Consider the following 27,289-nt stretch of genomic DNA (forward strand, 5'->3'; position numbering starts at 1 on the left):
ATTTGCTAAAATTTCCGAAAAGAAGATGAACAACGGCGCGAATAGCGAGAGGCTGCCTAAAGTAGCCGTTGAATTTCTTAGATCAACACCACGATATACAAATATCTCCCCTTAGATCACATGAAGAACGAACTTAAAACGACTTCGACAAAGATGATACGGGATACGACATACAGTCATACTTGCACTAAAACGAATATCAATTCTAAGTAAATTTTTTATGGGCAAAAGAGCAGGTGTTGAGTTACAAAAGTGCAGTCGGCTGAAATAGTAGGGCCACTTCACAGTGAGACTTGGTGCTGTATATTTAATTAGATTACTGGCTGCGATTAATGTTCGACTTGGTTCATATTGGTAAGAAAATGCAATTGTGAAAGGCTGTCATTATGACGATCACATGTGTAATAAGATATGAGTGACCCAAAAAATGTGTAAAAAAATGGCTGTATTCTTCACTTTCTAGTCTAAACTGATGCTTGACGGCGTTTGAAACCATTGTCATCAAACCATCGCTAAACGAAGGTATTGTATGAGCTTCTATGGCCGACATGTAGATAGTACACTTATCCATATAAACATAATGATGTCGAACTTTAACTTAAGAAGTCACATTTATTTTAGCTATTTTGACGTAAATTTCACGCAAGACTAATTTGTTGATAAACACCTCACTTTCTACATCTTAATCTCCACGACAACGAATGCTTGATTTATCGCAAACATGCATGTTTCGAAATGTCTCACGATTCAGTCACGAATAAAAAGGTTAATTTTATGTCAATGGCCAACCCACTCACAAGATTCAAACCTTATTGAAATCTTACACGCAGAACTAAATCTTTCGACAAAAAACGACAACGAATATTTCACGATGATTCTTTTCAAATGCTGAGAAACAGATGGAAAGAATAACCGACGAAGTTAGCTGAAAGCATAATAACAGTTATTGCATGCCCGTGCAGGAGCATTATTCACACCATTATTCTTGTTTTTCTTACTATTTACTTTTCTCTTAATTAAAATTATATATAAAATTTCTCTTGATTAAAATTATAGTTCACATCGCATTCAGTATTTTTTCATCACGTTTCTCCACACATGACGAGCAACGATCCTATATACAAAAATTTTATTCGGAGAATACGTTATTGTCAACCGCTCCCCTCCCCGTATATTCTCTGCTTTCAGCTGGCAATTCTGTTGATTGGATATTGAACTATTGCCTAATGTCAGAGACAAACGACGTCACAGGAGCGAAGACACTCATTGGTTGAAAAACATGTACATATTGCGTGTACGGTGACATCTTTTCGAAATCTGTCTTTCGGCAGTGCGATTGAACTAGGTTGAGGAATAAAACTACTATACGCGTCATTCATTACTATTTCGAAGGTAAAAAATCACACCAGTATTCTCTCATTTACTATTCAGATGAACTTTAAATTGCCATGACGAAAGTTTAAAAAACTCAAATTCGTTTTTTACTACAAAATGTAGGGTAAAAAATTTTTGCCTTAAGGTGTAAAAGTGTTGTAATCGAGTATCTGATTAGTTACCGCAATTATATGTAGATTTTTTTAACCAAAATTCTCTCTTATAGTACATTTGAAGATTTACAAGGACGTGCGGCTACCGGTGAGCACAATATTCTTGAACACAACAACTTCGGTTGCGCATACAGTTTTTGATTAAAAAAATGCACGGTCAAAAATTACGTTCTTTTTTTCACAGACAGCATGATAATAGATCAACTTCGTCAAACATCCCGCTATTCCAGCTGCAACAGACTTCTCTGCGTTCTCAACTGATTCCTGCTTCTCTTTGTCCTGACGCCATCGGTAATAATCGTATGGCGTGGCGCATGGTCGGTTTTCGACAACTATCTGTTTCCCGACAGTGCTTTGGTCAGCGGACTTGTATCTATCGGAATCGGCTACATATTCATAATGATGAATTTATCTTTTATCGAGATGTGTGGCGGCCATTTCAAACTGAAGGAGAAACATCGAGAATGGCGAATATTTATGTACCCTTTAAGCATTGCTGTTGTACATTCCTGGCGAGGCGTGTGGATTCTGTTAAATATTTATTTCTCCAACAGTGAATTACTCTTTAGTTCCCATTTTGTATCGTTTCTTGTTCTGTTAGCGACCAGTACCCTATCAACAACAATGTTCATACCATCCTATTACGCAAACGATTGCTTCGCGATTCCTTTCGAAGCAAACACCATGTTTGAGACGGGAAACACACGCTGCAATCCGCTCTATAAACTTCTAGATTTTTTGTTTACGATAACAGTAATCACGATGTCGACGATAGCATTTTGGCGTTCAACCTGGGTGGCGCTTGATATTTATGCTTTCCCGCAGCACAAGACTTTCAGTAATGTTTTTTCCATACTGATTGGTTACACTATCATCGTGTCAATTAAGATAGTGGAAAGTCATCTGAAGACTGTGTTAATAAACCAAAGTAAAGCCGTAAAGTTCGTTATGCAAGCAGTTTTCTGCTACGCTATGGCTTTTGCCACCATCAGGTTAGTTTTCTATTACAACGCATTGCATTGTGGGAGAGCTCGATGCAATTGTGCAACAGTTCCAGTACACTGTCCCAACGTGTTTCCGTTTCGAAATCATTGATTGACTATAAGCCATAAAGCTACGATTTAGACTCGACAATCAACATGACTCTAAAGCATCCAAGTAAAGTTTCCCCTCTTAAATAAAAGATCTCCAAAAAACAGCGAAATTGACTTGCTTTTTGTCATCAATATTGGCTTGCTTACTTACGGAACTATTGAAGTTCTTGCGACATGTAATTTGAAGAAGTTATGGTCGATCGCTTTTTTATTCGCACATCTTGAACTCGTGTTTATTTCGTTGCTATACCATTTGTATTTTACCTTAAAATGTTTTCTTGTTATGGAAATTGATCGCCTACCTTGCATAGGGCAAATTTGTAAAATATTTTAGAGAACACATTCGACTGTTTTCATTCATGTAGATTACAAAATTCATGTGGCTATCATATCGCATTTCATCGGTGTCCTTGTTCTTTACCTAAGCCGAAGTGTGGTCAATATTGTCGGCTGTCCATTTGGTATTTCAGTTGACTCGCTTGAGACTTTGAGCGCGCTCGACAAGACAATTGAAGCAGCTAGAAAATTGCAACGCCATCATGGTGTGTTGGAGAGCTTTTCTGTTGTTGATATTGAAAGAGAAGATGAAATCAATCATGTCAAGACACCATTGCTAGTTGGTACATCCTTCGAAGAAAGACGTGAAACGACGACCTCAATTAAGTATAGTTTTTCCATGTTAGAGTCAGGCAGTCTGTCTACTGAATCTGAGCTCAATATAAAACACATATGTCTTGTTTTTTTGCACAAATTTTCTCTATATTGCGCATAGTATAAATTAAATGCAGGCTTACAAAAATCAAAAACGACTTCATTCGCGATGAAAAAGCTTCGAAAAAAGATCGAAAGCAAACTGTAATCGTGCTTTAGCTGGTATTTAAAACATTGGATTTGTATGATTCTATCTTTTTATGATTGTATGAATAATACCTCTACAAAATGGTTGAAAAATAAGTGAACGGTTGGGATGAAATCGATTGGCAAAAACAAAACAATATTATTGTTTTCCACGTAAAAATTTATATTACTCAGGATGTAGTATACATTCGCCTGAAATTGGCGGCTTTTCCGCGGATCATCGCTACAGAAAAGTGTAATCTTTTTATTTTTCAAGTGCAAATCTATAACATTGTCAATGTTATAAATATTCGCTTGAAAATGTTTCTCGCATCGGTTTAAAATAGGCTTATATCTTCATTTGTTATGATTCAAACAGAAAACAAGAGATTCGCTAGCATATTTAGGGTTAAAGCCTTTGGTGACTAATGAAGATGGCGCCGTGCAGTGCATTATGGGAATTTTGTAGAAAAATCACTTTCTTTTAGCACAATGAGAATGCACAGTACCATAGAAATTACGTTTAAAGTTGATGCAAAGTCATTTCCACATGAATGAAATACTAAATTATACATGGATGTCTGCATTCTGAAAATGCAGAGATAACTATTTGAATTGAAATACCTCTCAGTACACAAGGCAAGGGTAAAAAACAAAACCTCAATTCGAATCCAGGTATTCAGTAAACGGAATCCACCAGTTTATCTATCATACGGAATCCAAAGATTATCTATCAAACGGAATCAACCATATTATCCATCATACGGAATTCACCAGATTATCCATCATACAGAATCCTCCAGATTATCCATCTTACGGAATCTACCAGATTACATATCATACGGAATCCACCAGATGATCCATTACACGGAATCCACCAGATGATCCATTACACGGAATCCACCAGATTATCCATCATACGGAGTCCACAATATTATCCATCATACGAAATCTACCAGATTATCTATCATACGGAATCTACCAGATTATTCATCATACGGAATCCACCAGTTTATCTATCATTCACGGAATCCATCCGATTATCTATCATAGGGAAATCGATCGCCATGTTGTTTTATGTACATTTTAAAAGGTTTGCCGTATTTGTTCAGTCTGTAAAGGTCATTGCCGATTATTTTGTATTTCCTCCGGCGGCGTTTCGAACGACGAGGAGCCACGACCTCATCGTCTTCGACGTTTGAATCTTCATTTTCTAATTCCCAAGGCTCGGTTTTCTAGTTCAGAAAAAAAGACGTGCGCGCATGAAAGTCACAGTTCCAAACTAAACTCTCGGAATTCTAATTCCTTCAAGATAAGCATTTCCCTTTATGAACACAGAGTAAAGTTGGTCAGCTGTCAAAAAACCTCGAAGATAACCTGTTCATGTCGATAAATGAACTGAAGTACAATCAAAAACAAATTCAGGGCTTTCTGCCTTTCCCCATTCTACTTTATTAACCAGCTGCCCTTTTACCATGGACGGATTTTGTAGGGGAAAGGGGGTGCAGGGGGTATGTCAACCCCACTCATCTAATTACATCCCCCTAAATAAACTGTTCACCCTTTTATGAGACATTTCAACCCCCGCCCCAATTTTTAGGGAAAACAAATAGTAGTACAGCTAAACCGAGTTTTTCTGGGCAATGTTTGACTCCCAACACAAACTTCGTTGGCAGCACTACTCGACCGCACCTATAGTCTTTACTTCCTCACTTTGTCTTACGTCACTTCCTTACCGGCTCCCCCCTTAATTTTTTACCACCACCTTGTAAAAAATACGAAAATCCAATCATGCTCTTCACTGAAAAAGAGTTGAAAAATACTCACCCATGATTCGTGATATAAAACATTCAATAGATACAACGCATAGTCTCGATTCTGTTTTCTCGTCGGACACCTAAGAAAAGCTCAATCTTTATTCTCATGCCAAAAATGAGACATTTGCTAAGGAAAACTAAAAAAATACTTTACTCAGATCAGGAGGCAAATGCCTTTTCATGAACAGGGTGACGAGGTAGCTGGACGAGGAAGCAGTTTATCGACCAACGAACGGAATACAACTCAAAGGCTACTTCCAGCAAAAAATTTCAAGCCAACAATTCAACTAGTTTTCGCCTTTCAACGCGCGGCAAACGGAATGTTCGTTACGCAACCGTATGCTAAAATGCGCGATTTTATCTCTCAATTGGATTCATGCAAACTTTTGGCATGTTTATCAACAGTAGGGTAACAGACGAAGGTCAGCGTCTGAGCAACTCCTTAGGGCCCTGACTTCAAAGGGAGCCTGATAAATCATTAATGGCATAATGATAGTAGAAATTTCAATTATTTCGAAAAAATGATGCGCTATATTTTCGATCTAAGGTTAGATAAACCGAGTGACTAATTACTATGATCGCTACAGTACTTCATGTTCCAACAAACGACAACAAGTTCGTGTCTTTGTGCATTTTTACGCTCGAGGTTAATATGTACATGTTTTTATTTCACTTTGTCTTTATTTCATCATAACATATACTTGCAATCTATAGACAATGTGCCCTCGTGAGCCATCAACAAGGCGACTTCCGCACTTTGGAAGCAGGATGTGCGGTTAAATATACCTCCGCCTGCATATAATTAGAAGCCCTGCTTGGAAATGTAATACTTTTTGTCTGGTTGTCTGTCAGTGTTTAGGGTCCCAGGAAAAACTCTCCCAAGCAACACCCCCTCCCCCCGCAAACTCCTGTATATCGTATGCAGCATTCCGATTATACATTCAGTTTGACGATTGATGACGTGAACTTATGGGAAAACATCGGAGCACTTTATTTTGACAAAACATAACGAAAGTAACGTGGTATTTTCTAGTTATAAAAAAGATGTAGCGTAGCCGGCTCGCAGGTTTTAGTCGTGCCTTATCAATTTCAGTTCTGTATCATAATTCATATCTTTAGAAATCAATTGTTTTTCAGTGGCTACATACTTGTCAGCGGTAATAGTCAACTCATCAGTTTCTTCGTTATAACGATGCCCCAATAACTCGATCATTTTCTTCCGCGCATGCTCGTCCAACGTCAAGTGACCGAGCGATATCTATAAAAAACGAATTTCATTTCTCCCGGGTTCAAATGGACAACATTTTTGATGACATTTCCCTGGTCAATTTTGTACCTTCAGTTGAACAATGTGAGATTTGGGATGCCTAATCGAAGGGCCAGCAAATAGATAATTTCTGGTGATGATTTTCAGGGGACGAGATTCAACTTTCTCTTTCCCAGGCCACTGCGTACATAAGTCTGCAAAGAAACAAAAATTTAAAAAAGGTGAAAAAAACTAGTACTTTGGGTGGATTCGAATGAAGCACAACACAATGTTGTCTGTGCTTTCCATCACCTTTCAAAGCTTCACAGTGACGTTTGATTGCAGGTGGTGTGAGATGAAAAAAGTTCGGAATCTAGTAAAAACAAAAATCAATTCTTCTTTGCATGAAAAAGTGCTTAGATCTCTGGTATTGAGTGGAATTTTGTACCTATTCAAGCTTCAAAATGAGATATGGAAGAAAGCAATTGGTAGATTGGAGAGGATGGGAGGGGAAGGGAAGGGATGTAAGAGGAGGCAGGGATGAAATGGGAGGGGAGGAGAAGTCAGGGGAGTCTGGTGGATGCAAAATTGCAATAAATTAGCATTCAGTTTTATTAATTCAACATGAACTTCAAAGATTGGGTAGAAATTTACATTTTCTTATGAAAAACCGAAATTATTTAATACTTTCAAAAGTTCGATGTTCCCCAGGTCCCTGTTTGGAAGTCCTCCAACTTTATTATGTTTCCTGCGGCCCATTCGTACTGGCAGAGGCACAAGCCATGAGTTGTAAGAAGATGCGGTGGCATAGACTGATGGCCAATCAGCGCTGTCGATATCCATCCTCTCGGCTTTGGGACGAATCTGATGTAATGAATCATGTTTGAAATTGAATACTATCATGAAAAAGAACGAGAAATTCAAAGCTCTCTGAATCCTACTGTGCTAGCATCATACCATAAATTTTGGTCGCGAGTCCTTATTCTCTTGTGACTCTATATGCAGAAGATTTGTAAAATAGAAACAAATCAATAAATTTGGATGAAATTCGATATTTGCCAAATCGTGAAAACATGCTCCAATAGACATTCCGTATCAATAGCATTCGGTTGTATACCATCAGAAATATAAATTAAATTGTAATTTGTAAATTCTAAAGCCTTTTAACAGACTAATGAATTAAAATCTTGGTTAATATTCGCTTACTGTCATCTGCACCGCCATCACTATCACTCGTTTCAAGGGACGTTTTCAACGGTTTTTGCGATGCAATCGATGCTGAATTTCGAGAAGAAAACCTCTTTGAGATGTATATGCTATTTGGTATATAATTTCCCGAAAAATGTACCTTCCACGTGCGAAGAAAACGCGATGAATTTGTACAAATCTCGTGGGCAAAATGACCCACGGACGCCATTTTGAATTGCAACTCGCTAATTCCCATTCACCAAGATTATGTAACGTGAAGTCAATATCATTCAATATCTACCTAATAGATATTTCGTTACATAAAAAATGAGCACACCCTTGATCTGTGATCAAGACTCTTGTTTTCTGAAACGTTTTCTGCTATTTAGAATATCACTTTCTCCAGTTCTAATAAAATTCACTGAAATAATTATTTTTTATTATAAAATGCCTTGTGCAAAAACATAATTACGTAATATTCAATGAGGACAGTATTAGTAATTATATAATCGACCGTGTGGATGATCTAAGCAAGTTACTTCCACAATTTCCTGTTTTTGTTTTCTGCTTGTTTAGCAAGATGGCAGAATTGGATCGTTGGGTCGACATCGCGAAAGATTGCAAATACTTGCCTGAAAATGATCTTAAAGTAAGCGTTTTTGATCGGTATGGCATCTATCTCAATGTGTAATATATGGGAGATCAAATTGAAGATGTTATTTTGCCATTTATTTCAAATTACGTATGTGTGCTGCTTCCTTTAGTTTTCAAGGTCGTTTGTTTATATCTTCAGAAACTCTGCGATTACGTTTGTGATTTGCTGCTTGAAGAGTCAAACGTTCAGCCGGTGTCTTCTCCAGTAACGGTCTGTGGGGACATCCATGGTCAGGTAAGGATCGACTAGATCGTACCAACGAATTGTTTGGAATGTTTGTTTGACAAAAATTCCACACATAATAACAATCTACATACACTCGTCAAAAAGAATACTTATTTTTCAATCAGCTGTTCTAATGCTCTGTGAGAGATTTGTGAGACAATACTTTTGACTTTACAATGAATTAACGATGTGCTCTAATATTTCTACAGTTCTATGATTTGGAGGAGCTGTTTCGAACTGGTGGTCCTGTACCAGACACTGCATATATTTTTATGGTATGCTCGGTTTTGACTGGACTATCATGCATGTGTATATTTCTTCCTATATATTGATTGTAGGGGACATGATAGGATACAGTGTGGAGATATTTCCAAAACAAATTTTGCTGTCATTTCATTTTAGGGGGATTTTGTCGACAGAGGTTATTACAGTTTGGAGTGCTTCACAAGACTTCTAACATTAAAGGCCAAGTATGATTTGAAAATTGATTGTCTGACCCCGATTATAACACGCAATTTCAACTTGGCCTGTGTATTAATTTATTTGCTTTTTTTAATGAAAATTTATGCTATGAAACAAAATCTTATATCTTGTAAGATGGCCCAACAAGATCACTTTATTGCGTGGAAATCACGAAAGCCGACAAATCACCCAAGTCTATGGTTTCTATGGTAATTATAAAATGCATTTGATTCATCCGGATCTTGTCTTGACCAATGAAGGAAAATTCAAGTGAAGCCAAATTTTTGTTCCTCTAAGCTTATAATTGGAATACAAAGTAAGAGTAGAATATACAAGAGCCTGTCACATATGGTGCCCTTTTTTACTTGTTTGGCATCTTTTGGAGTCTTGTCTGAGTAATATTTGCAATAAAATCAACCCAAATTGAGCCAGAGTGGATTTGTTTACAAATGTTGACTGCCCAACTTTTCTGTTTGCACATTTGATTAATCTTTTTTACATTCAACCCTTTGTGTTCTATTTTACAGATGAATGTCAAAACAAGTATGGAAATGCGAACGCCTGGAAATACTGTTGCAAAGTATTCGACCTGCTGACCATAGCAGCTGTAAGCTATCAATGTTCATATTTATATTATGAAGCAATTTAATGTTCACTTTCTTATTTCTGTGCTTTAGTCGTTCATGAGTACATGAGGTCATAGGTTTTATGAAAGGTTGTTCCGAATTCAAAGTAATTTCAATCAAAACCCAAATTGTTTTCAGCAGATAAATTTCATTTACTTATTTCATCGATGTCCACCATAGCGCTTGCATAACGAATCAGCTGAAATTGTTGTGCTCTTTGAAAAACTTTGAACCATTTAAAGACGTTGTTAAGAGCGTGCGCTGTGCGTACCTGTTCTTACAATATTGCCTTTATCATTCAGATAATCGATGATCAGGTGTTATGTGTGCACGGCGGTCTGTCGCCGGACATCAAGACACTTGATCAAATACGAACCATCGAGAGAAACATGGAAATACCGCACAAAGGAGCATTCTGTGATTTGGTGTGGTCTGATCCGGAGGACGTCGAGACCTGGGCCATGAGTCCCCGTGGTGCAGGCTGGTTATTTGGCTCTAGAGTTACGCAAGAGGTTGAAATATTGCTATTGTCTTATGAGGGGAGTTGTCTCATTGGTGGTAGGGAGAGGGGTAGTGGTGGTTAGGGGTGAAGATCTAATCACATTAGAAACGGGCGTCGTATAAGTTGACTTTCCATGTAACTTGAGTCGATGTAAATTTTGAACCTGGCAACATTCTTACATGTTTGTAGATGATGATCTAGGCATACAAATGTTTGCACAATTAACTATTTGAACTGGTCAGCGGTTAACTTACTTTGACGATGAACTTCATGGGACACTAACCATGACACTGACCCGTTCAGAACTAGACTTGTTAATTTGTACACAGTCGTTTTTGCGTATAAACTTTACAGCATGGTGAAAGTAGAACTGCGTCTAATTTGAATTTCAAGCCCGTTTACTTCGTACCGTTTTCGTAGCATTTTCATATCACTGTTGACAGTTACGCGTGTGTTCTTTCGTTCTGACAATTGATAATAGTTATGGAAACGCTTCGTAAACGGTGCAGTGTAAATGGTGATCTAAGTATTGACGACCAACCTACGGTTGATCGACGATATTTTGCTGCTGAAAGGGAAGAAAACGAAGAAGAGTCAAATGGGACTCTGAAGATGACTACCGCTAAGGTTGTCGAAACGTCAGTCAACAACAGCAAAAACCGTCCTTCTCGGGATTATACCAACCTGGACGATCTACATCTACAAACATGTAACGATACTCCCGGGTTCAAACCATTTACTTGAAAACAAAGAACATAAAAACAACTTGCCTTCTCCGTTTCTCGTTTAGTTTGTCCATATAAACAGTCTGAAATTGATATGTCGCGCGCATCAGCTTGTCCACGAAGGGTACAAGTACATGTTCGACGAGAAACTGGTGACCGTTTGGTCAGCACCTAACTACTGTTACCGGTGTGGCAACATTGCCTCCATACTCGCTTTCACCGATGCCGATAGGAAGGAAGCTAAACTATTCAAAGCGGTCGCCGACAACGAGAGGGTGATCCCTCCTCGCACCACCACGCCATATTTCCTGTGAAGATGCTATTACAAGGTCGGGTTCGTGAATGATAAAGAAATTTTTCAAGACGAGAGGTAACTTCCATCTTGAACATGCATGTATGTAAATCCGCAAATAATAGTCTTCGAGCGGTTTAATTAATCCATCTTCGAAGAATTAGAGATATAACTTAATCCAGCTTTGAAATAATTAGAGATGAACTTAATCCACCTTTGAACTAAAGTATGTGGATAAACTCGTGGATTTATTTTCATTGAAATAATTGCAATGCAGAAGAAAATTCAATGGAAAAGCACACTTATTCGACAAAATGCACCTTTCCATTGAATTTCTGTATAAAGTTAAATATTTTACTGCATGAATTTAGTTTTTGGTCAAAAAATTAAAATCTGACCAATGTCTGTTAATTAACTTTACTTGATCAGAGGTATAAATTATGAAAATATATTGTGCAATTCGTAATTAACTCGTCCATTACCATTTACGCACGAAAAATGCGATTCGCTTTTCAATAGTAATAAGTAAAATTCAGCCAAGTGAAAACCAAGCAAACATCGATGATAAAAATCGTCCCATGTGACCAAGAGCGCCTGTCCTTTTTATATTATTTATCCCGCTCAGGGTCGCTCGCCCGCGGCCAGCCTGCGGTTGATGTCCTCAATAACGGGCGGAAGTTCGGCTATACTGTCAATCACGTAATGGGCGCCTGCATTCGCCAAGGTTTCGTAGGATTTCGAGATTTTCAGTTCATACTCCTCGTCACTGAGTTCGTTGATTTCTTCCTCGTTTAGAGCCACGTAGTTACCCTATAATAAAACGTATTTCTCAGCATTGACACGTGGCAATTGGTTGGATTTTTGCATCCAACTTGCTTGAGACATTCATACCCTCTTGCTACAGTTATTTCAGTGCTGATGTAACTACAATTTTGTACAGATATGGTCTCTATATTTAAACTTTTTCTGGGGACAAGGAAGTAGCGCAGCTTTTAATGAAATATTGTGGCTGTAACATCAAAAGTTTCCCAGAAGCAATAACATTCATAGCAAATCTAGTTGCTATTTTCATTGGGTGGAATCTAACTCATTGTAAAAGGTTGATTTCTAATTCATATAACTTTGTGTAGCCTTGGTTGCTTAAGTTCTTCATGAATGGGAATTAAAATTTTCATCTTTATAGGAAAAATGCTTACCGTTCTTGCAAGTCCAACACTCCAGCATCCAGCAGATGTGCCTTCTCGGATGCCATCTTTTGTATCATCTACTTTCACAATCGCAGAGATAGGATTGACATCCAATTGGATGGCATTCATCCATACCATATATGGGTATGGCCGAGCCTGCGGAACTTCATCAGCAGCTACATAACAGTCAGGGATGTAGCCATTCTTTGCGGCAATCTTCTTCAGGATGTCCAACATGGGTGTTGTGAAGCCTGTGGTTGAGCCGATTTTTAAACCCCAATCTTTTTGAAGCAAGTTAACTGTTTCAACTGCACCAGTGATCATTTGACTGTATTCTTCCAAACATGCCAGCTGCATGGGGACTGAAGCTTGGTACATTCGATTTACGTCTTCTTCATTTGGGCTTCGTCCAAATTTCTCCTTCCATCTCTGTCGTACCGAATCCATGTGAGTAATGGTACGTATGTGGACCTTCTTGTGCATTCCCATTGGTTCCCTAGCTTCCTCATTTGATATGGGCACACCTTCCATTTCAAACACTTTGCGAAACACTATTGCAGGAGAATACACCCCACAATCTACAACAGTGCCGGCCCAGTCGAGAATCACTGCTTTTATCTTCCCTTGGTACACACGTATGTTTCTATATTCTGTTCTCGGGTTGGCCAATAGGGAGCCTACAGCAAAATTTAAACTGGTTAAAATTCACCACAAGCACCAAAAATATAATCAATTATTGATTGGCAAATAATAAAGCAACATTTCAAGCACAATGTAATAAAGGGACAAGGTTATTCCTGCCAGATTAGTCATGTGATACCACAGTGTGTTTATTGATTGATACTATTTGTCTTTTGGTCAAGGTCAATTGAGTTCTTGAGCAGCATTTCCATACTGAATTTCCAAACATGGGATACTGAAACTCTATCCCTTCTTTCTATTGGCTATTCATAATTATTAATGTGAGGATCTATCTCTCTACTAAAATGCGATTGTCAAATACACATATTCCATTATACAAAATTGCGCACTAATATTACAAGCAAAATTTAAGACAAATAAAAAAAAAACGGTATAATTTACGCTTTTTATATGGCGAAGTTGTCTGGCAAACATGATCTACAATTTTGGGATAGCGCCCCCTTTTACAACCTCTTGCAGTTTGCGTTTGTTAATACTCAACAAAACTTTCAACTGGCGTTTGAGCCTATGATACTTGCATCGCCAAGAAAAATTTATGAAAAGAGCAAACACGTGTTTGGTGACATTTATAAATCATCCATTGTTTTTATCGATCACTCGCCATGGAAGTGTAAACGGTTTGAAACGTTCATATATTCAGTAATCTACGTGTAAAGAACATAAACAAAATTCCCCTGCCATAAAGTATAAACGTAGACGAAGAGAGAAACAATTGAAACAAATGTCTACCATTGCATTTCCATATACTAACCGCTGATGCTTTCGAAAGCTTTCGCAGTTTTTTCTCGGACAGGTTTAATCTGCACCGCTTCATGACTCTCGTTTCTTTTGAAAAATTTAATCAAACAGGACGCTTTCGGCAATTCTTTCGCACAGGAATTCACTCTCATTACTGACAACATGTCTGGCAACCTACGGGACCTAATTCTTCTACCAAAGGCTTTCAAATGTTAGTGAACTCATTGAACTTGTAGAACGGAAGTGCAACACTCGAGTGACGTGAGTGTCGTATTTCAAAATTAATCCGACGCAATGATTTCTAAATGCAGTATAGCGTATGAAAAACACTTATTTTCTTTAATTTGTATTCCTTTACCGTGGAAAAATGATTTTTTTACTTATTGAATAAGCTCATATGTCAACATAGTTTTCTAATTGACGTACATAATTTCACATTTGTGTGTAAAGCCAAAGGGACTCAGGGACACAAGGAGAAGAAGAAGAACAGGGTTGTTATTACGAAGAATGTGTTAAGTCAAACAGTTTTATAGGTTACAGGATCACGCTGAGAAACGAAATTTGTAATTGCTAACCACTTTCCAACTTTCATTTCCCTGCTGAAAACAACTATGATCATACTTGCTCGTAAATAATCACTCAAAAATTATTTTTGAAAATCTTCTCCCTTGTAATCGTGTATTGCTAATATGACACGAATCTTAAGTTTACAAGCCAATGCTATTTTTTTGAGTAATTTTTTATCCAGTAGCAGATCTTGGGTAGGTCAGAATCATTGTCCTTAACCAGACTACAATTTCATATGATATAAAATGAAACACTGTCCGAAGAATACGTCTTTTAACTCAAATTTAGGTTGTAACCATGGCAATTTTCACCGTAATTTTTCGGTTTTATTTTGGACAGAATGATGATGGTTTTGAAATAAAAGCGAACTATTACCGTTAAAGTTATCTTAGTTGCAACTTAAATTTGAGATTACTAAGATTTTTAGCGATTATGTTTTATATTTCAGAATCATGGTAAGAATAAATTATGACAGAAACATGACAGAATACATTATGACGAAATCATTATACCTTCAAAAAAGTGTTTTCTGTAACATATTTATAGCAATGTATATTGGATCGCTTTCCAGGATCCACTACTGCATATTGCCTAACCCTAACCCTAACCAAAATACCACACCTATTCCTAATGCGGAACTTTATAAATGACGATGCCTTCGCCCAATAACAAATCGAAAAACGATGACGAGTCAAAAATTGACGACGGCTTTGAAATATTAATCACTGATGAAATATTGCCTCAGGATCTTATTATTACTGACGTTTATTTAGTTTTTTTAAAAAATATTTACAGTCTAATAATATCCACCATTTCTATTTACATGTTTGCCATCATTTCAGCTCCTCTATTTTCAAGCCATCAATTTCTCTTCTTTATAATATTCCATTTTTCAACAACACAATACTTACACTATTATCTGCAACAGACATGCAAGCCAATAGCATATATTACAGAACACCACGACTTTTGTCCCCGTCGGCATGGACGTAAGGTAATCGATAATTGGGGGTGGGGGTGGGGGTGCGTAGTCATACGTGCATGTTATAATGGATAAAAAACAACGTATTTGAAAGGAATTTAGTCGGCATTCATGCATATATGAGTACCTCCCCTCCCCATCCAATTACCGATCTTTCTACGTCCTTTTTGTAGGTGTAACTTTTTATAAATACTGCTTCTAAAACTACGACATCTTTGCTTTATTCGGTATAATTGACGCTGAAAAAGTAGTTCTGCCACACTTTAAGCTTTTGCGACGTCATTGATCTGTAGCTGCTGTGTGTCATATCAACGGGCCAGACTACGCATGCGCTACTAATTTCACAAGATGGTGTCACCGCTGTCAGAAAAAGAAACTCGGTTTTTATTCGCGGACGGGCGAACAGTGAGATTATTTTTAAACACATCGCCATCTGTGTTGCCGTTTACGTTTTTTAATACTGCATTGTTTGTGGTTGCGTTTATAAACACTTCATTATTGGCGTCGTCAAAATCTTTTGGAATTTCTTTTCTTTCAGGTCGTGTCTGTACGACAGAGCCGCAAGACGGTCGATGATAGAATGAGCTGTTCGAGTTTCTGTAACCTGCGAGTGGGTGATTAAGGGAACTCGATCTTTGGCTGGTCACGGAGATACGTATGGAGCCTAGGTACCAGGCCTCGTAACGGGTACACTGGTACTCCTTCCGCAGGCACCACGCTATGAGACGGCGGAATACGACGCGATAAGACGGATTAAACATTGTGTAAAGGATCGGGTTTAACGCGCTGTTTAAGTAATGAAGCCATTTTGTGACGGCTGGTATGGCTGGTCTTTCCATAAGCCAAGGAAGACATTTCTTAAGATAAAAATTCCACACTAGTCTGGAGTAACGCTTTCAATCAAAGAGAAAGAATTTTATCAAAACTTTTACCTCGCAGTACTTGAAAAAGAAAGAAAAGACGAAAAACGGCGACCAACAAATAACGAATGCCACCATGACAACGCCCAGGCTCTTTGCGGTCTTGTATTCGTTTACAATGCTGCCAAAGAAATGTTTATTGGCTTCCGGGTTTTGGGACCATCGTTTCCGGCACAGTCTGTGTATGGAAAGAAAAGCAAAACATCACGACTAAATCCCTATTTTCCCCTATTTTTTAAACTCAATGAATTGGATTCATTTCCATTAATTTTGTCAATGATTACCGATGATTCAATGAAATTACAGAGGATGGATAATTATGATGACTGTTGTGCATTATGTACTGCAATCATGTTATATAAGCTAAGTGGACTCCCAGAACAGGCCTGGCTACTAAGGATATAATTACTAATACGTAGTACTTCCACATAGTTTTCTATGATTTCTATATATAATGAGTGAGTCGACAAAACTATGTGAAATGTCAAAGAAATGATCTTAGCGACTAGGCATGTTCTAGTAGTCAACTGAGCTTAAAAACAACTGGAGTACGATAACTTAGTGGCAAGCTTATTACCTCACAACTGTAACAATTTTGCTGTAGCACACGATCATGACGCCCAGCGGTATAGCAAATCCGAAAACAAAAATGATAATATTCTTCCATTTTGTGTCTATGAGATAGACCGATGCCACAGCGATTGCGTAACCCCACACGGCGAAGATAATCCGATGTGCTAGAGATGGCGTCACTGTTGTACGATGTTTGAACGGATTGCTTACCGAGTAGAGACGATCGATGCTTATCACTGCTAAATTTGCAATACTTGACGCTTCACATGCTAAATTAAGCAAAATTGACACGTGATTTAAAAGGGCGGTAAGGTATGGCAGTCATTGATGGTAGTGTGTGGAAAGTTGAAACATTGCTCATTTGGTCTGTACTACTGATTTGTTTTGCCATAAAGTGGGAGAGCTGAAATGTTTTTCAGAGATGTGAACAATAGAGGGGTGAAATCTGATGTTTGGGGAGTGACGTACATTTTCATTGAACATAACTTTGAAAAAGATGGTGTGTATTCTAAAACAATTTATTCACATCGCTTTTCATTCACAAGATATTGTAGTTTATGAAATGTCCGCTTTGTGCAAATTGTGACGTCACATTGCGTAATCAGAATTTCAAATGCAAGTATACTTTGCGTGTATGATGCGTCAAAGGAGCCGAGTTCCTTTTATTGTGAAGAGTTAAGAGTATAAGAAACTGCCTAATCTTCTTATTCATTTCAAGCAAAAGTTGCATAGAAACCTAAGGATGTCCGAAACTTTGCAGCGATATATTTTGCAAAATAACGTCGCAACTTGTATGAATCGTACATTGCATTGAAAACTTCAATATCTTGAGAGTGAAAAGAGATATGCGTAAACTGCTCTAGAAAGTGCGCTGCTGTTTTAAAGTTTCTGGTGAATGAAAATGCAATTTGAATTGTCAAATTCCCTGTCTTATGCACTTTAATAACATACCTATATCCGTGAATGTCCATATGCGCCGCAAAAGTCCCCTATCTGTCGGCTTGCTTACACTTTCCCAACGATTGATCTCGAATGACAACCAAAATGGTATGGTGACTAACGCCACAATCAAGTCGCTTATCGCTAAGTTTATGAGAAAATGATTCGTCACTTGTTTTCTTAGGCGCTTGTAGACGCGAAATATGACGATTATTGCAACGTTTCCTGTGATAGCGATTAACATAACGAAGCAAAGTGCGATCACCGAGCCAACGGTGCCTTCGTCCGAATGGGAATCTATTGTTTTCATGGTAGTCAGTGCTGGACTTGGTTGGTTGCTTGGTGGCAACGTCATTGCGTAGAAAATGAAACTAGAAAAAAGAATTAGTATTTTACGATGGCACATTTCAAGCAAAAAAATCTGACCAACTTATTTTGTTGACTTTACTGATGTACAAACGTTATTAAATGACATTCTAGTTAATAGAGCATTTTAGAGATCATCGGGATAAATTAATGTTCCCCACGCACTCCTAATTGAAATCGGGGGCATGCGTGTTTTTGCTGAAACAGTTCTCTGCAAAAGCCAAAAACGACACGTGGCTGTTGATATTTTGTCCAAATTATTGCAGCTTGATGTGAAAACCACTATGGCATAAGTAGGTGTCGCGGTTGATAATTTTTAGCTTGAAATAAAACGGTAAAAGTTACCAAGGAATTGTTTTGAAATTTAACAACATCAGTCCTGTGATCGTTGAAGGAATGAAGATTACACTCGGTCAGTTCTCGTTAAATTCAGCGGCACAGTTTGCACAGTCCAAATAAATTATGACTGCTTGTTCTTGGACATATTTAAAATTGAAAGTTATCTGATTGGTAAAAGATTATATTCTTCGGGAGGACATGGCGGCGTCGTTGTCGTGAACGTATTTTAACTCTGCTTATACGCTAAGTCTGTTACTTCTTGAAAGACTATCCTTCAATCATCAACTTGAGAGTAAAGTACACAGACTGTTACAAAAGAAAATCGTCGACAGATGTTTTTAATATAAGACTTTTTAATGTCTTTCATTAATACATCTTAATCTATATATGTTTCTCTGATCAATCAAAATTAAAGCATTTGAACATTGATGATCTGTAAAGTAGCCGCTGTTCGTTTGAAAATACTGCAAACATAATATATATTCGCATTTACATATTTTCATCGACAAATCCCGTTCCCAGACGTGGGATCTCGTATAATCAGACTTTCAACGTTATTTAATGCTGCTAGATGTAGACGTTTTCCAAATAATTACGATTATTTTTTCATGAAAACGATTCACGATTGTGCATAACGTTTGCATTTCTTGCTTATGTTGTTTTGTGAATCGAAAAGGTGAAACAGGCACATTTTCAGATTGAACTGTTCAACTAATGCCAAAAGCTGATATCGTTGTCTACAACCACACTTCCGGAACATTTTTATAAGCGCGCTAAAACAATTTCCCAACTTTTTAAATGCTGAAAAAAGAGCCTAAAGAAATACTTACTTTCTCCGAAGTTAATAGCGTTCCTTATGTTGTAAGTTAGTCTATAAGATAAGTGTTGCTTCGCATTTTCGCTCGTGGTTTATCAGTCTCAAACAATTACAGAACACCTAATGTGATTGGTCCAAAGGAAATTGAGACAGCGCAAGAAAATCGAACCGAAGAGTATTTATAGCATGTTCTCTATATATAAAATCGTATAAACTACGTATGAAATCACTTGTCAATTTTGTATGTCATCACACCGAACAAAGTCTCTGAACAAATGCGAAATGATTAAATGCCTATTTCAATCCAAATACGATTTCCAAAATATTGGTATACCTGAAATTATCTCCCATCATTCAAACGCACAGTCACTGAGGTGAAATCACGAAATATTTACTTGAACTTTCGGACTCGAACGAAACACGAACTATTCGTGGATATGTATATTGCACCTCTCTCTCTCTCAACAAATCAAACGCGCAGGGCAGCCAATCGTACCTATATTCCACTGACCTGCTATGCTATAGTCAAGTCTTGCTTCGTGCCACCATCGGCAAAGCATACACTAAACATTGATATCGTAAAAGGAAGTCTCTAACCCCTTGCGTTCTTATCAGCTGAAATCATTAATTAGCTGGCATGCAACTTTGTTCAAATGCGAAAAACACGATGTAAACATCGCTATGGTTACGCATGCCCTTATGCAATTGTGTGGTGTCCTGCAACCGATCGTTGTGATGGGCGTGGCACTTGATACAGTTCAGTCAGATGTTCTTTTCACGTTTCTGTTGCTTGGTGGTCGAGACGACAATTTGTTGTCACATTTCACGGGTAGTGAAAATTTTGGGCGTGAATTTTTACGCAGGTCGGGTGCGATTTCCAAAATAGTCGCGATGGAAGTAAAAATACTTTCATTGCACTTGATACTTGCCAGCGTGTACTATTTGCAAGTAATTATTTTGTATAATTTGATTCTCGTGTTCAGCGGTGTTATCTTTTTGAGTCAGACAATCGTGATGGAAGAGAAGTAACGGGTATACTTGTAATTCATTCCATGTAACGTCCGGGTTATTTTAGTCGAAGTTATTTTCCATGCATGAAACGCGACAGCGGTTTATGACTGCTTTAGTAAATCCTCGAACCGCTTGTATTATACGTTTTATCCAGTAAATTCGATAATCAAAGAGGTTGCCCTGTTTTATTATGTAAAGTTGTTTGTATGACCGACTGCGCAACCTCCATTTTGATCTAACGACGTGCGCAATAGCACTGAACAAATGATTGTTTAGTTTAATTAATGCAACATAGTGCATCTGGCAAGGAATCATCATCGTGTCTTCCTCCCACGTCAGGTCCGCATATTCATGGATGCCGTGGATCTCGTTTTAATTGCATTTATCTATTATTTTCGTTCCTTTCGTATTGAACTGCTTAGAGCGATGTTTAATTAGTTTTAATCATAATAAATTTTCTGAGCCCGTTCGAAGAAAAAATATCGCGTGACTTAGGCACGACACAGAATTTGGGCAAACTTTGTCGCGAGCGTTCAGTGTCAACTGTGTAAGATGCACAGTTTTTAATTGAAAGGAGATTCAACGGACTATTCTAGCTGTGCTCAATTCGTATGTGTTTATAGACAGCAGTTCGTGTAATTTATTTACGTATTTGTTAACGGCTGTTTCAGCTTGTTTTGCCATCGACAATTTCTGTTGTAATTTGATGAAAATATCTCGTATCTACTGTATATGTAATGACAGTATGTCATACGATGTAGAATACCTGTGGGCTCGATGCGATTGTTCTTGCTGTTGTACTGTAAGATTCCTGCCTTTTTCTCTGCCCACCACCAGTTTCGTGATTGATAACGGACTTTCCTAGCTGTCGATTGCAGCAAAGCGCCGTCACCGGTTTCTTCACGTTGGCAAATAAAGCGCGGCGTTTTTTTAATCTCAGCTTGAAGGTTCTAGAAAGAAATGACCGTCACCGATCCTTTGACGTCTCGATCTAATTTATGGGCTATGATGGGACGGGCGTATTTGTGATAAAAATCACCAGTGAGAACGATGCTCACATGACATTCATGAAAGCTTATCTTGCGCCATCCTGTCTGATAAAAAAACTTTAATGAGCGACGACGCTAGCTGACGTCCAGTTCGATTCACTTCGGAGTTTGCTTAGGTATTTTACTCCCAAGATTTTGATATTTGCTGAAATTATGTGTCGCCATGCCAATTATTTTTTGCTGATGCTATAATCCCTTGCCCAAATTAGAACGGATTCAACAAAGGGAGAATTGCTCATTGTATATGTTTTATATAGAGTGATGTCTACTCCTCGCTTTGCTGAATTGTGACTTAGCTATAAACCAGTCATATGGCTATTTTCCATTCTCATTTTCAAATGTAGGTAATTGATCCACGTAATCAAAATGGCATTGTTAGTGTCATCGTATTTTATCGCTCTAAGCATGCGCAGATATGGATCCATATGTTTTCGTAAAGACAACGTATTTTTCTATAATTCTGCTGACACAAAACATAACATCCTTAGCCTTTTCGCTTATTTAATTCGATTTTCACATATGGTATCTAAAAGATTGTATGATCTATAAATTTATTTTGAAAACTTGACACATTTTTGCATGAAAAGGAAAAACTGTTGGTAAGGATTAAGATTTTCGCAGATTGATCGATAGATGAATTAGTGCGTAAGGACTCATTAATAGTCCATCAAATTGCGACGTCGATTGATTTCCTGGCTAAGTCGTGATGTATTCATCCGTTTAGCGATGAAATCATTCAGTTATCACAAGTGCGTTGTTTTGCAAATTTTTCCAACTTTAGAATTGAAAATCTTCCCATCAATAGATAATTATGTTATTTCATAAATGCTTTATCCTGCCTGCTGTCATCGTGTTTTGACTTAAGTCATCATCGAAGAATGAGAAAATGAGAAAATGAATTTCAGCACGGTTATTCACGCACTTGAATCAGAATACGAGAATTCGAAGATGATGGATTCTGACACGATTATATATAGCAAAGAGATTTGACTGGTTTCCAATCCCTTGCATGTTGGCTGCGTAGCTTAACAGGTAGAGTGACAGATCATGCAGTCTCCCCAAGGTGCGAGTAAAAAATTCGTCTAAACGACTACATGTTTGTCATGTGAATATAACCATGTCAGAATTCATAAAATATGCCTCGAAGCCGAAAGTGCCTTTTATGTGATTAAATTCTCGCATAATCTGTTGACTTGCTCAAGTAGACGAAATTCACAGAATTTGACGATATCCATAACACATCGCCTCTTTGACGTCTTTTCGTAAATGCCACCTTTTCCCTAGTTGTTAATACCTTTTTTTACGTCCAATCCGATTAACTTAGAACGCTTAAGCTCTGAGTAGCTCCCTGAGTTGCACAAAAAGTCGGCTAAAATAGATCTTTATCTCGCCCAATGCAATGTCTAGTAACTTAGCAAGTGTAGGCACGCTAGGTAGCTATGAAATTCACACGACTTGCGTCACCTTTTCACGTTCATTTCCTTAGCATGAAGAGTGCAAATGAGAAACCTGCGTAAGCGAAAATAGTATAATTCACATTTCAATCAATTAATAGAATTTAGGCGCCACTGCTTATCTCGTCGATGTTTGCTCGTGTAGAGGGACGTTTCGGAGGGCAGCTTTGCAATCAAGCCACTTTTCAGTTGCGTATTTCGCAACTTTTGCCGAGAAAGTGTAAGTTTGAAAGGTAATTTCCACGCGAGGAAACATTGGCCGCAATGAAAGGAATTTCCATGCATGCGTTATGTACACGAGGAACGCCAAAATCTTTGATTTTCGAAAAAATCAGGGTTTTGATGGATATCAATTAGATAGAGATAAAATTATCACATCATGCACAAATGCTAGAAACAAAAGCAACTTGACATGAAATTATACACATGATCCATTTCAAATTAATGAAAATGGCATCTCAGTTATTTTGTTTGTTGGGTTGTAAACATGCGGATAGCATCTCTGGACAATTATGTGCGATAAGTTCATTCCGTTGAGCATCCATCAAATCAGTGCTAAACCGACAAGACTGCTGATATAGATACCAGATAAAGCTGCATGGAATGTGCATTCAAGGAATACAGAAATAAAAGACAGTTATTTTTATGGATACTGTAGCCATATAAATCTTAATATAGACAATAATATTCAACCTTATCTTTCTTCGTGCGAAAAAAAACGAAGTACTTTGATAAGTAGGTGTACTTGCACTTGAAATGTCTCGACCTCGAAATGGTGATTGCAAAAAAAGCGCCCGTGAAAGTTGGAACGCGTTTAAGTGCCTACTTACTGGTCGAATGTTTGAACCACGTGATCGACAATGAACGATGTACTTCAATATTTGCTGTCGAGGACTAAAATCGTCTGTTGCGAGTTCTATTCAATTCTGGAGTTCTGTCATCTGTGAGAAGTTGAACATGTCTCTGTCAAAAGCATAGTGCAAGCTGTAAGAAATACGGCAACTTGATTATGTATTTTAAAACCATCTATGAAAAATTTGGACACATATAATCAAAACGGGAATGTTAAAATGACGTTCATCTTCAGTTAAAAATCGACGTGACTTACTTTGTCGTTTTCGCTATTTGTCTAAAAGCCACAGAGCCTAGTCGTGTCTCTATCCGTTTGTCGTTCACAAAAACAATTAATCAAGCGCCGAAAATTACCCTTCACTTTAAACGACTTTACAGCTGCTTTTCACCGAGACAATTCGACAGAACTTTTGATCCCCCTACAGACTATTTCCGTTTCCCATGACTAGCGTTAATGTGTTGCAAAGTACTGACGAGCGAAAAAAAAAACTCGTCAATGGCAAAGATTTGCACTACATATATACAATTTTTTAATTGAAAAAAAATTTGTTAACGGTAACCTCAATCACGCTGGATATTCAAAACTAATCAAAGGACCCCTGCTTGCAGGGAGAATCATTCTTACTAATCTGTTGTGTTGTTTAGAACAAAGGTAATCTTTTACCCTGTCAGTACAGTTTTATTAACACGAGCCATTTACGGTTCTTCGCGACTCGCAGTATTTGTAATGAAAAATTCATTTGTGGCAAAGTTGAAAAAGCTGATCAACAATATCCAGTGGTGCGGCCAGCCCACTTGTTTATTCATGCCTTGGGAATTTTTCTGTGTTAACTCACTGCAAATATATAGATCGCTCAATAAATGAGTAACGACAATGTTCAGAAAGTTGCACTGCGCGACTAAAACTCGCCGTTATAGCCGCCACGCTCACTGCACATATGAAAATGACATTTCTCGTACTTTTACGCAAAGTATTGAAAGAACTAGATTCCAACAATATTTGAATTAGGAATGACTAGTACCACCGAAAATAGGCACACGGAAGGACACAGACCTTTGAGCCTTTGACCGGCTCCGTTTTGCCTAACTCTTAACTCTACAGATATAACTACAACCGCCTTCAGTTTTTTTCCGACGTTTATTTGGGCAAAAATTGCCCCTTAAAGGGGCTGACTCTCATGTTCTCATTCTTTGTCCTCCTTGTCTCTCAACATGGTTTTTCACTGTGTCTTTATAAAAAGATCGTTAGACAGCAATTATTCCCGTTGATTGGCGTCTAATCACGAAGACATATATCAAATTGCAAAGTGCGGCAATTTTTTTGTTTTACAGCAAGCACGCAACTTTTACGAAAGTTTTTTATTAGTGAAATATTGCTTTTTAGTCTGTTTTTATCCTCGCAAGCAATTGCCAATGATGACAAGAAATAAAAAAATTAATAAATGTTCAAAAAATTATTAAAGTACCGCGAGATGTTCTCGATCATGCAAGACACGAGCAATTTATCGTGCAGTATAGCACAGAGAGGATTCGGTTTTTCAAACGCAAAAATAATGATTCGACTTGCGCATTAAAAGTACAGTTTTTGAACGATTGAGAGAGAACTGAAACTAAGGCTGCCTTGTAGGTTATTCCCTTCTATTGATTTTTTGATTTAGCAAACTTTTCAACTTAGTTATTTTGTTGCACTTCATAACCAGTATATGCAAGGCAGGCAAAGCTGCCAATTTCGTCACCAGTCGCGTAGCCATCACGCAAGTTCTCTCATGCTATTTAAATTTCAGATAATTACCATCAGTATTGATTTTTGTGGACATCTACTGTTAAGCAGCGAGCGAACACCGAAATATTTTACTAATATAGCAGGAGTGAACTTGCTGGTCAGCACATCAGAATGTAATTCACTCTGCTCAAAATTACGAAATCTCCTGAGTCGGGTCCTCGATCTGCAAATGGCGATTTTTTGCAATGTTCGATTTCTTGCCCCATACATAAGATTGAAATAGCATTTCTTTCAACTCGATGCCCTCTCAATGTGCGCATGTGCCTCGGAAATAGCACTACACTTGATAACCATCAACAACCTTGCTCAAACCGATTCTTACCTTGACACTTCTTCAAAGCATAAGCTTTCTCCTTCCACGACCTTTAAACTATCGCACAAAAATCAACCGATGCACTTATCGCGTTGCAATCGTTTGCAAGTTTAGTTTCAACACTGGCTACCAGAACTAAGGTATGCGATGGTCATATCACGTCAATCTTTTCATAATTTCAAAGAGAAACACCAAGCAATTCTTATCTCGAATCTTTCTCGCATCTTTAATTGCTTGTTGTCCTTTGTTTTCGTCGCAACTGTTTTGAATTTTTTGAAATAGTTGTCATACAATTGAGGTACTTTTAATTAAGTACAATTAAAGATGTCCAGCAGGGATCTGCCAGCAGCTGCGAAGTAAATATCGCATTCAATTACCACATTAGGTCGTAAATCGATTGTAATTTACATTATCTTTTTGCTAAAACGTTCCATGCTACAACGGCTTCACCCGCATCAAACTAATTCGAACAAGATTGGAATGCTTTTATCGATTTCTAATTTCTGCCGAGGACGTTGTCTTTGCCCTTGAAACAATTCGAGCTTTATTATTTGGAACTTGGAATGGCATCGCTGTGCCGGATGCATAACACTTTATTATGGTTTCCCCAATTTGTACTGAAGTTTCACTGTTTCAGCAGATAGCTTAAAATGATAATTCAACAAATTTTACCGCAATTTAAGCAGGTTTTTTTTTGGGGGGGGTGGTCTATGAATATTGGAAGAGGAAAAAGATGGAGGAGGACTGGTAATCAAAAGAAAGATATAAATGATATCGATTTTCAAAAAAGCAAATCTCCTGAAATACCCCTTATTTATTAATCTCCTGAAATACCCCCGTATACATACCACCGCTGTTTATTTTTCTGGGGCCGGTTGCACTAAGCCTGGTTAACGTTAACCATTGGACAGCAAGTTTTTTTAAGCTTTTGTAAAACCTTTTAAAAAAGCAAAAAGTATAAGATTCGAACTGAACAATCTCTGAAATAAAATTTTGTTTCGAAAATTACGAAATTTCTTTGTCGTAAAAAAAATATAAACACCTTTTTTACAAGTTTGAAGATTTTTGCCATCCAATGGATAACGTTATCCCGGCTTCTTGCAACCGGCCCCTGTTATAAATCAGCTATAAGTTAAGATATTTTCTGGACCATCAGATGCCACTTCAATAGTTAAAATATAACTGACGCCTTAATCGCTTTGACAGGAAATCGTGGTATAAGTGGGGCAATCACCCACCCACCCCCGACGAATGAAAATGCTATTAAATACGAGATGAATAGACTCACTAGCAGATCCAGGGTTAAGAAAAATAAACTTCAGGCGCCGACTTAGAAATGAAAACAGTTTTATAAGTTATGTGCGACAACGGTATTAATTAATTATGAATTTCAAAAGAACAAAATCTTACCAGTAAATAGGCTGTTATTATTTGCTTTGCCAAACGTTGGATCCACGAATGAACAGACTTTCCTCGATGGA

The 27,289-nt window shown here is 37.7% G+C and overlaps 4 protein-coding genes and 1 long non-coding RNA gene across 11 annotated transcripts; 2 read left to right on the forward strand and 3 right to left on the reverse strand.

The window, feature by feature from the left end:
• The first annotated feature begins 402 nt into the window (after positions 1 to 402).
• Positions 403 to 1,945, forward strand: LOC124438952. 2 transcript variants are annotated; one of them, XR_006946225.1, is made up of 3 exons: positions 403 to 522; positions 1,601 to 1,635; positions 1,732 to 1,945. It is a non-coding gene; the product is annotated as an uncharacterized LOC124438952 (long non-coding RNA). The 2 variants fall into 2 exon arrangements; XR_006946226.1 differs by lacking the exon at positions 403 to 522 and adding an exon at positions 1,193 to 1,392.
• A 1,699-nt stretch (positions 1,946 to 3,644) lies between these two features.
• LOC124438951 (28S ribosomal protein S35, mitochondrial-like) lies at positions 3,645 to 7,954 on the reverse strand. The gene is made up of 8 exons (XM_046989143.1): positions 7,748 to 7,954; positions 7,499 to 7,536; positions 7,229 to 7,405; positions 6,854 to 6,914; positions 6,632 to 6,756; positions 6,444 to 6,553; positions 5,306 to 5,375; positions 3,645 to 4,713 (listed from the first exon to the last, which is right to left on the reverse strand). The coding sequence occupies exons 2-8, from the start codon at positions 7,499 to 7,501 to the stop codon at positions 4,519 to 4,521; spliced, it is 741 nt and encodes a 246-aa protein (XP_046845099.1). The 5' UTR covers positions 7,502 to 7,536; positions 7,748 to 7,954; the 3' UTR covers positions 3,645 to 4,518.
• A 335-nt stretch (positions 7,955 to 8,289) lies between these two features.
• On the forward strand, positions 8,290 to 11,682 carry LOC124438812 (serine/threonine-protein phosphatase 6 catalytic subunit). The gene is made up of 8 exons (XM_046989024.1): positions 8,290 to 8,378; positions 8,523 to 8,618; positions 8,819 to 8,884; positions 9,012 to 9,079; positions 9,207 to 9,280; positions 9,599 to 9,678; positions 10,000 to 10,209; positions 10,990 to 11,682. Exons 1-8 carry the CDS (start codon positions 8,310 to 8,312, stop codon positions 11,236 to 11,238), a joined length of 912 nt encoding a protein of 303 aa, XP_046844980.1. The 5' UTR covers positions 8,290 to 8,309; the 3' UTR covers positions 11,239 to 11,682.
• On the reverse strand, positions 11,400 to 14,087 carry LOC124438810 (phosphonoacetaldehyde hydrolase-like). Its single transcript, XM_046989022.1, has 3 exons — positions 13,857 to 14,087; positions 12,413 to 13,080; positions 11,400 to 12,026 (listed from the first exon to the last, which is right to left on the reverse strand). The coding sequence occupies exons 1-3, from the start codon at positions 14,005 to 14,007 to the stop codon at positions 11,838 to 11,840; spliced, it is 1,008 nt and encodes a 335-aa protein (XP_046844978.1). The 5' UTR covers positions 14,008 to 14,087; the 3' UTR covers positions 11,400 to 11,837.
• Positions 14,088 to 15,108: 1,021 nt separating this feature from the next.
• Positions 15,109 to 27,281, reverse strand: LOC124439053 (D(1) dopamine receptor-like). 6 transcript variants are annotated; one of them, XR_006946256.1, is made up of 6 exons: positions 21,124 to 21,353; positions 17,837 to 18,195; positions 16,890 to 17,154; positions 16,325 to 16,490; positions 15,631 to 16,249; positions 15,109 to 15,584 (listed from the first exon to the last, which is right to left on the reverse strand). XR_006946256.1 is itself a non-coding variant. In XM_046989258.1 (6 exons), the coding sequence occupies exons 3-6, from the start codon at positions 18,177 to 18,179 to the stop codon at positions 15,734 to 15,736; spliced, it is 1,290 nt and encodes a 429-aa protein (XP_046845214.1). In that variant the 5' UTR covers positions 18,180 to 18,195; positions 23,691 to 23,823; positions 25,818 to 26,063; the 3' UTR covers positions 15,109 to 15,733. The 6 variants fall into 6 exon arrangements, 5 of the variants coding, with proteins under 5 accessions (XP_046845214.1, XP_046845213.1, XP_046845212.1 ...); XM_046989258.1 differs by lacking the exon at positions 21,124 to 21,353 and adding exons at positions 23,691 to 23,823; positions 25,818 to 26,063 and having other exon boundaries at positions 15,109 to 16,249; XM_046989257.1 differs by lacking the exon at positions 21,124 to 21,353 and adding exons at positions 23,691 to 23,844; positions 25,818 to 26,050 and having other exon boundaries at positions 15,109 to 16,249.
• Between the last annotated feature and the right edge of the window lie 8 nt (positions 27,282 to 27,289).

This window comes from Xenia sp. Carnegie-2017, unplaced genomic scaffold, assembly GCF_021976095.1.
Source record: "Xenia sp. Carnegie-2017 unplaced genomic scaffold, XeniaSp_v1 HiC_scaffold_19, whole genome shotgun sequence".
In the NCBI taxonomy this organism is placed as follows: domain Eukaryota; kingdom Metazoa; phylum Cnidaria; class Anthozoa; order Malacalcyonacea; family Xeniidae; genus Xenia; species Xenia sp. Carnegie-2017.

Coding starts and splice junctions, on each gene's coding strand:
- LOC124438951 (XM_046989143.1), bottom strand. Junction 6,915..7,228: donor GGAACATCGAACTTTTGAAA/GTATTAAATAAT, acceptor TGTTTTTACTAG/ATTCCGAACTTTTTTCATCT. Junction 6,757..6,853: donor TCACTGTGAAGCTTTGAAAG/GTGATGGAAAGC, acceptor GTTTCTTTGCAG/ACTTATGTACGCAGTGGCCT.
- LOC124438810 (XM_046989022.1), bottom strand. CDS start 14,007: ATGTTGTCAGTAATGAGAGTGAATTCCTGTGCGAAAGAATTGCCGAAA. Junction 13,081..13,856: donor AGCTTTCGAAAGCATCAGCG/GTTAGTATATGG, acceptor ATTTTGCTGTAG/GCTCCCTATTGGCCAACCCG. Junction 12,027..12,412: donor GTGTTGGACTTGCAAGAACG/GTAAGCATTTTT, acceptor GTTTTATTATAG/GGTAACTACGTGGCTCTAAA.
- LOC124438812 (XM_046989024.1), top strand. CDS start 8,310: ATGGCAGAATTGGATCGTTGGGTCGACATCGCGAAAGATTGCAAATAC. Junction 8,885..9,011: donor ACACTGCATATATTTTTATG/GTATGCTCGGTT, acceptor ATTTCATTTTAG/GGGGATTTTGTCGACAGAGG. Junction 9,679..9,999: donor ACCTGCTGACCATAGCAGCT/GTAAGCTATCAA, acceptor TTTATCATTCAG/ATAATCGATGATCAGGTGTT.
- LOC124439053 (XM_046989259.1), bottom strand. CDS start 18,179: ATGACGTTGCCACCAAGCAACCAACCAAGTCCAGCACTGACTACCATG. Junction 17,155..17,836: donor ATGGACATTCACGGATATAG/GTATGTTATTAA, acceptor TGCTTAATTTAG/CATGTGAAGCGTCAAGTATT. Junction 16,491..16,889: donor AAAATTGTTACAGTTGTGAG/GTAATAAGCTTG, acceptor TTCCATACACAG/ACTGTGCCGGAAACGATGGT.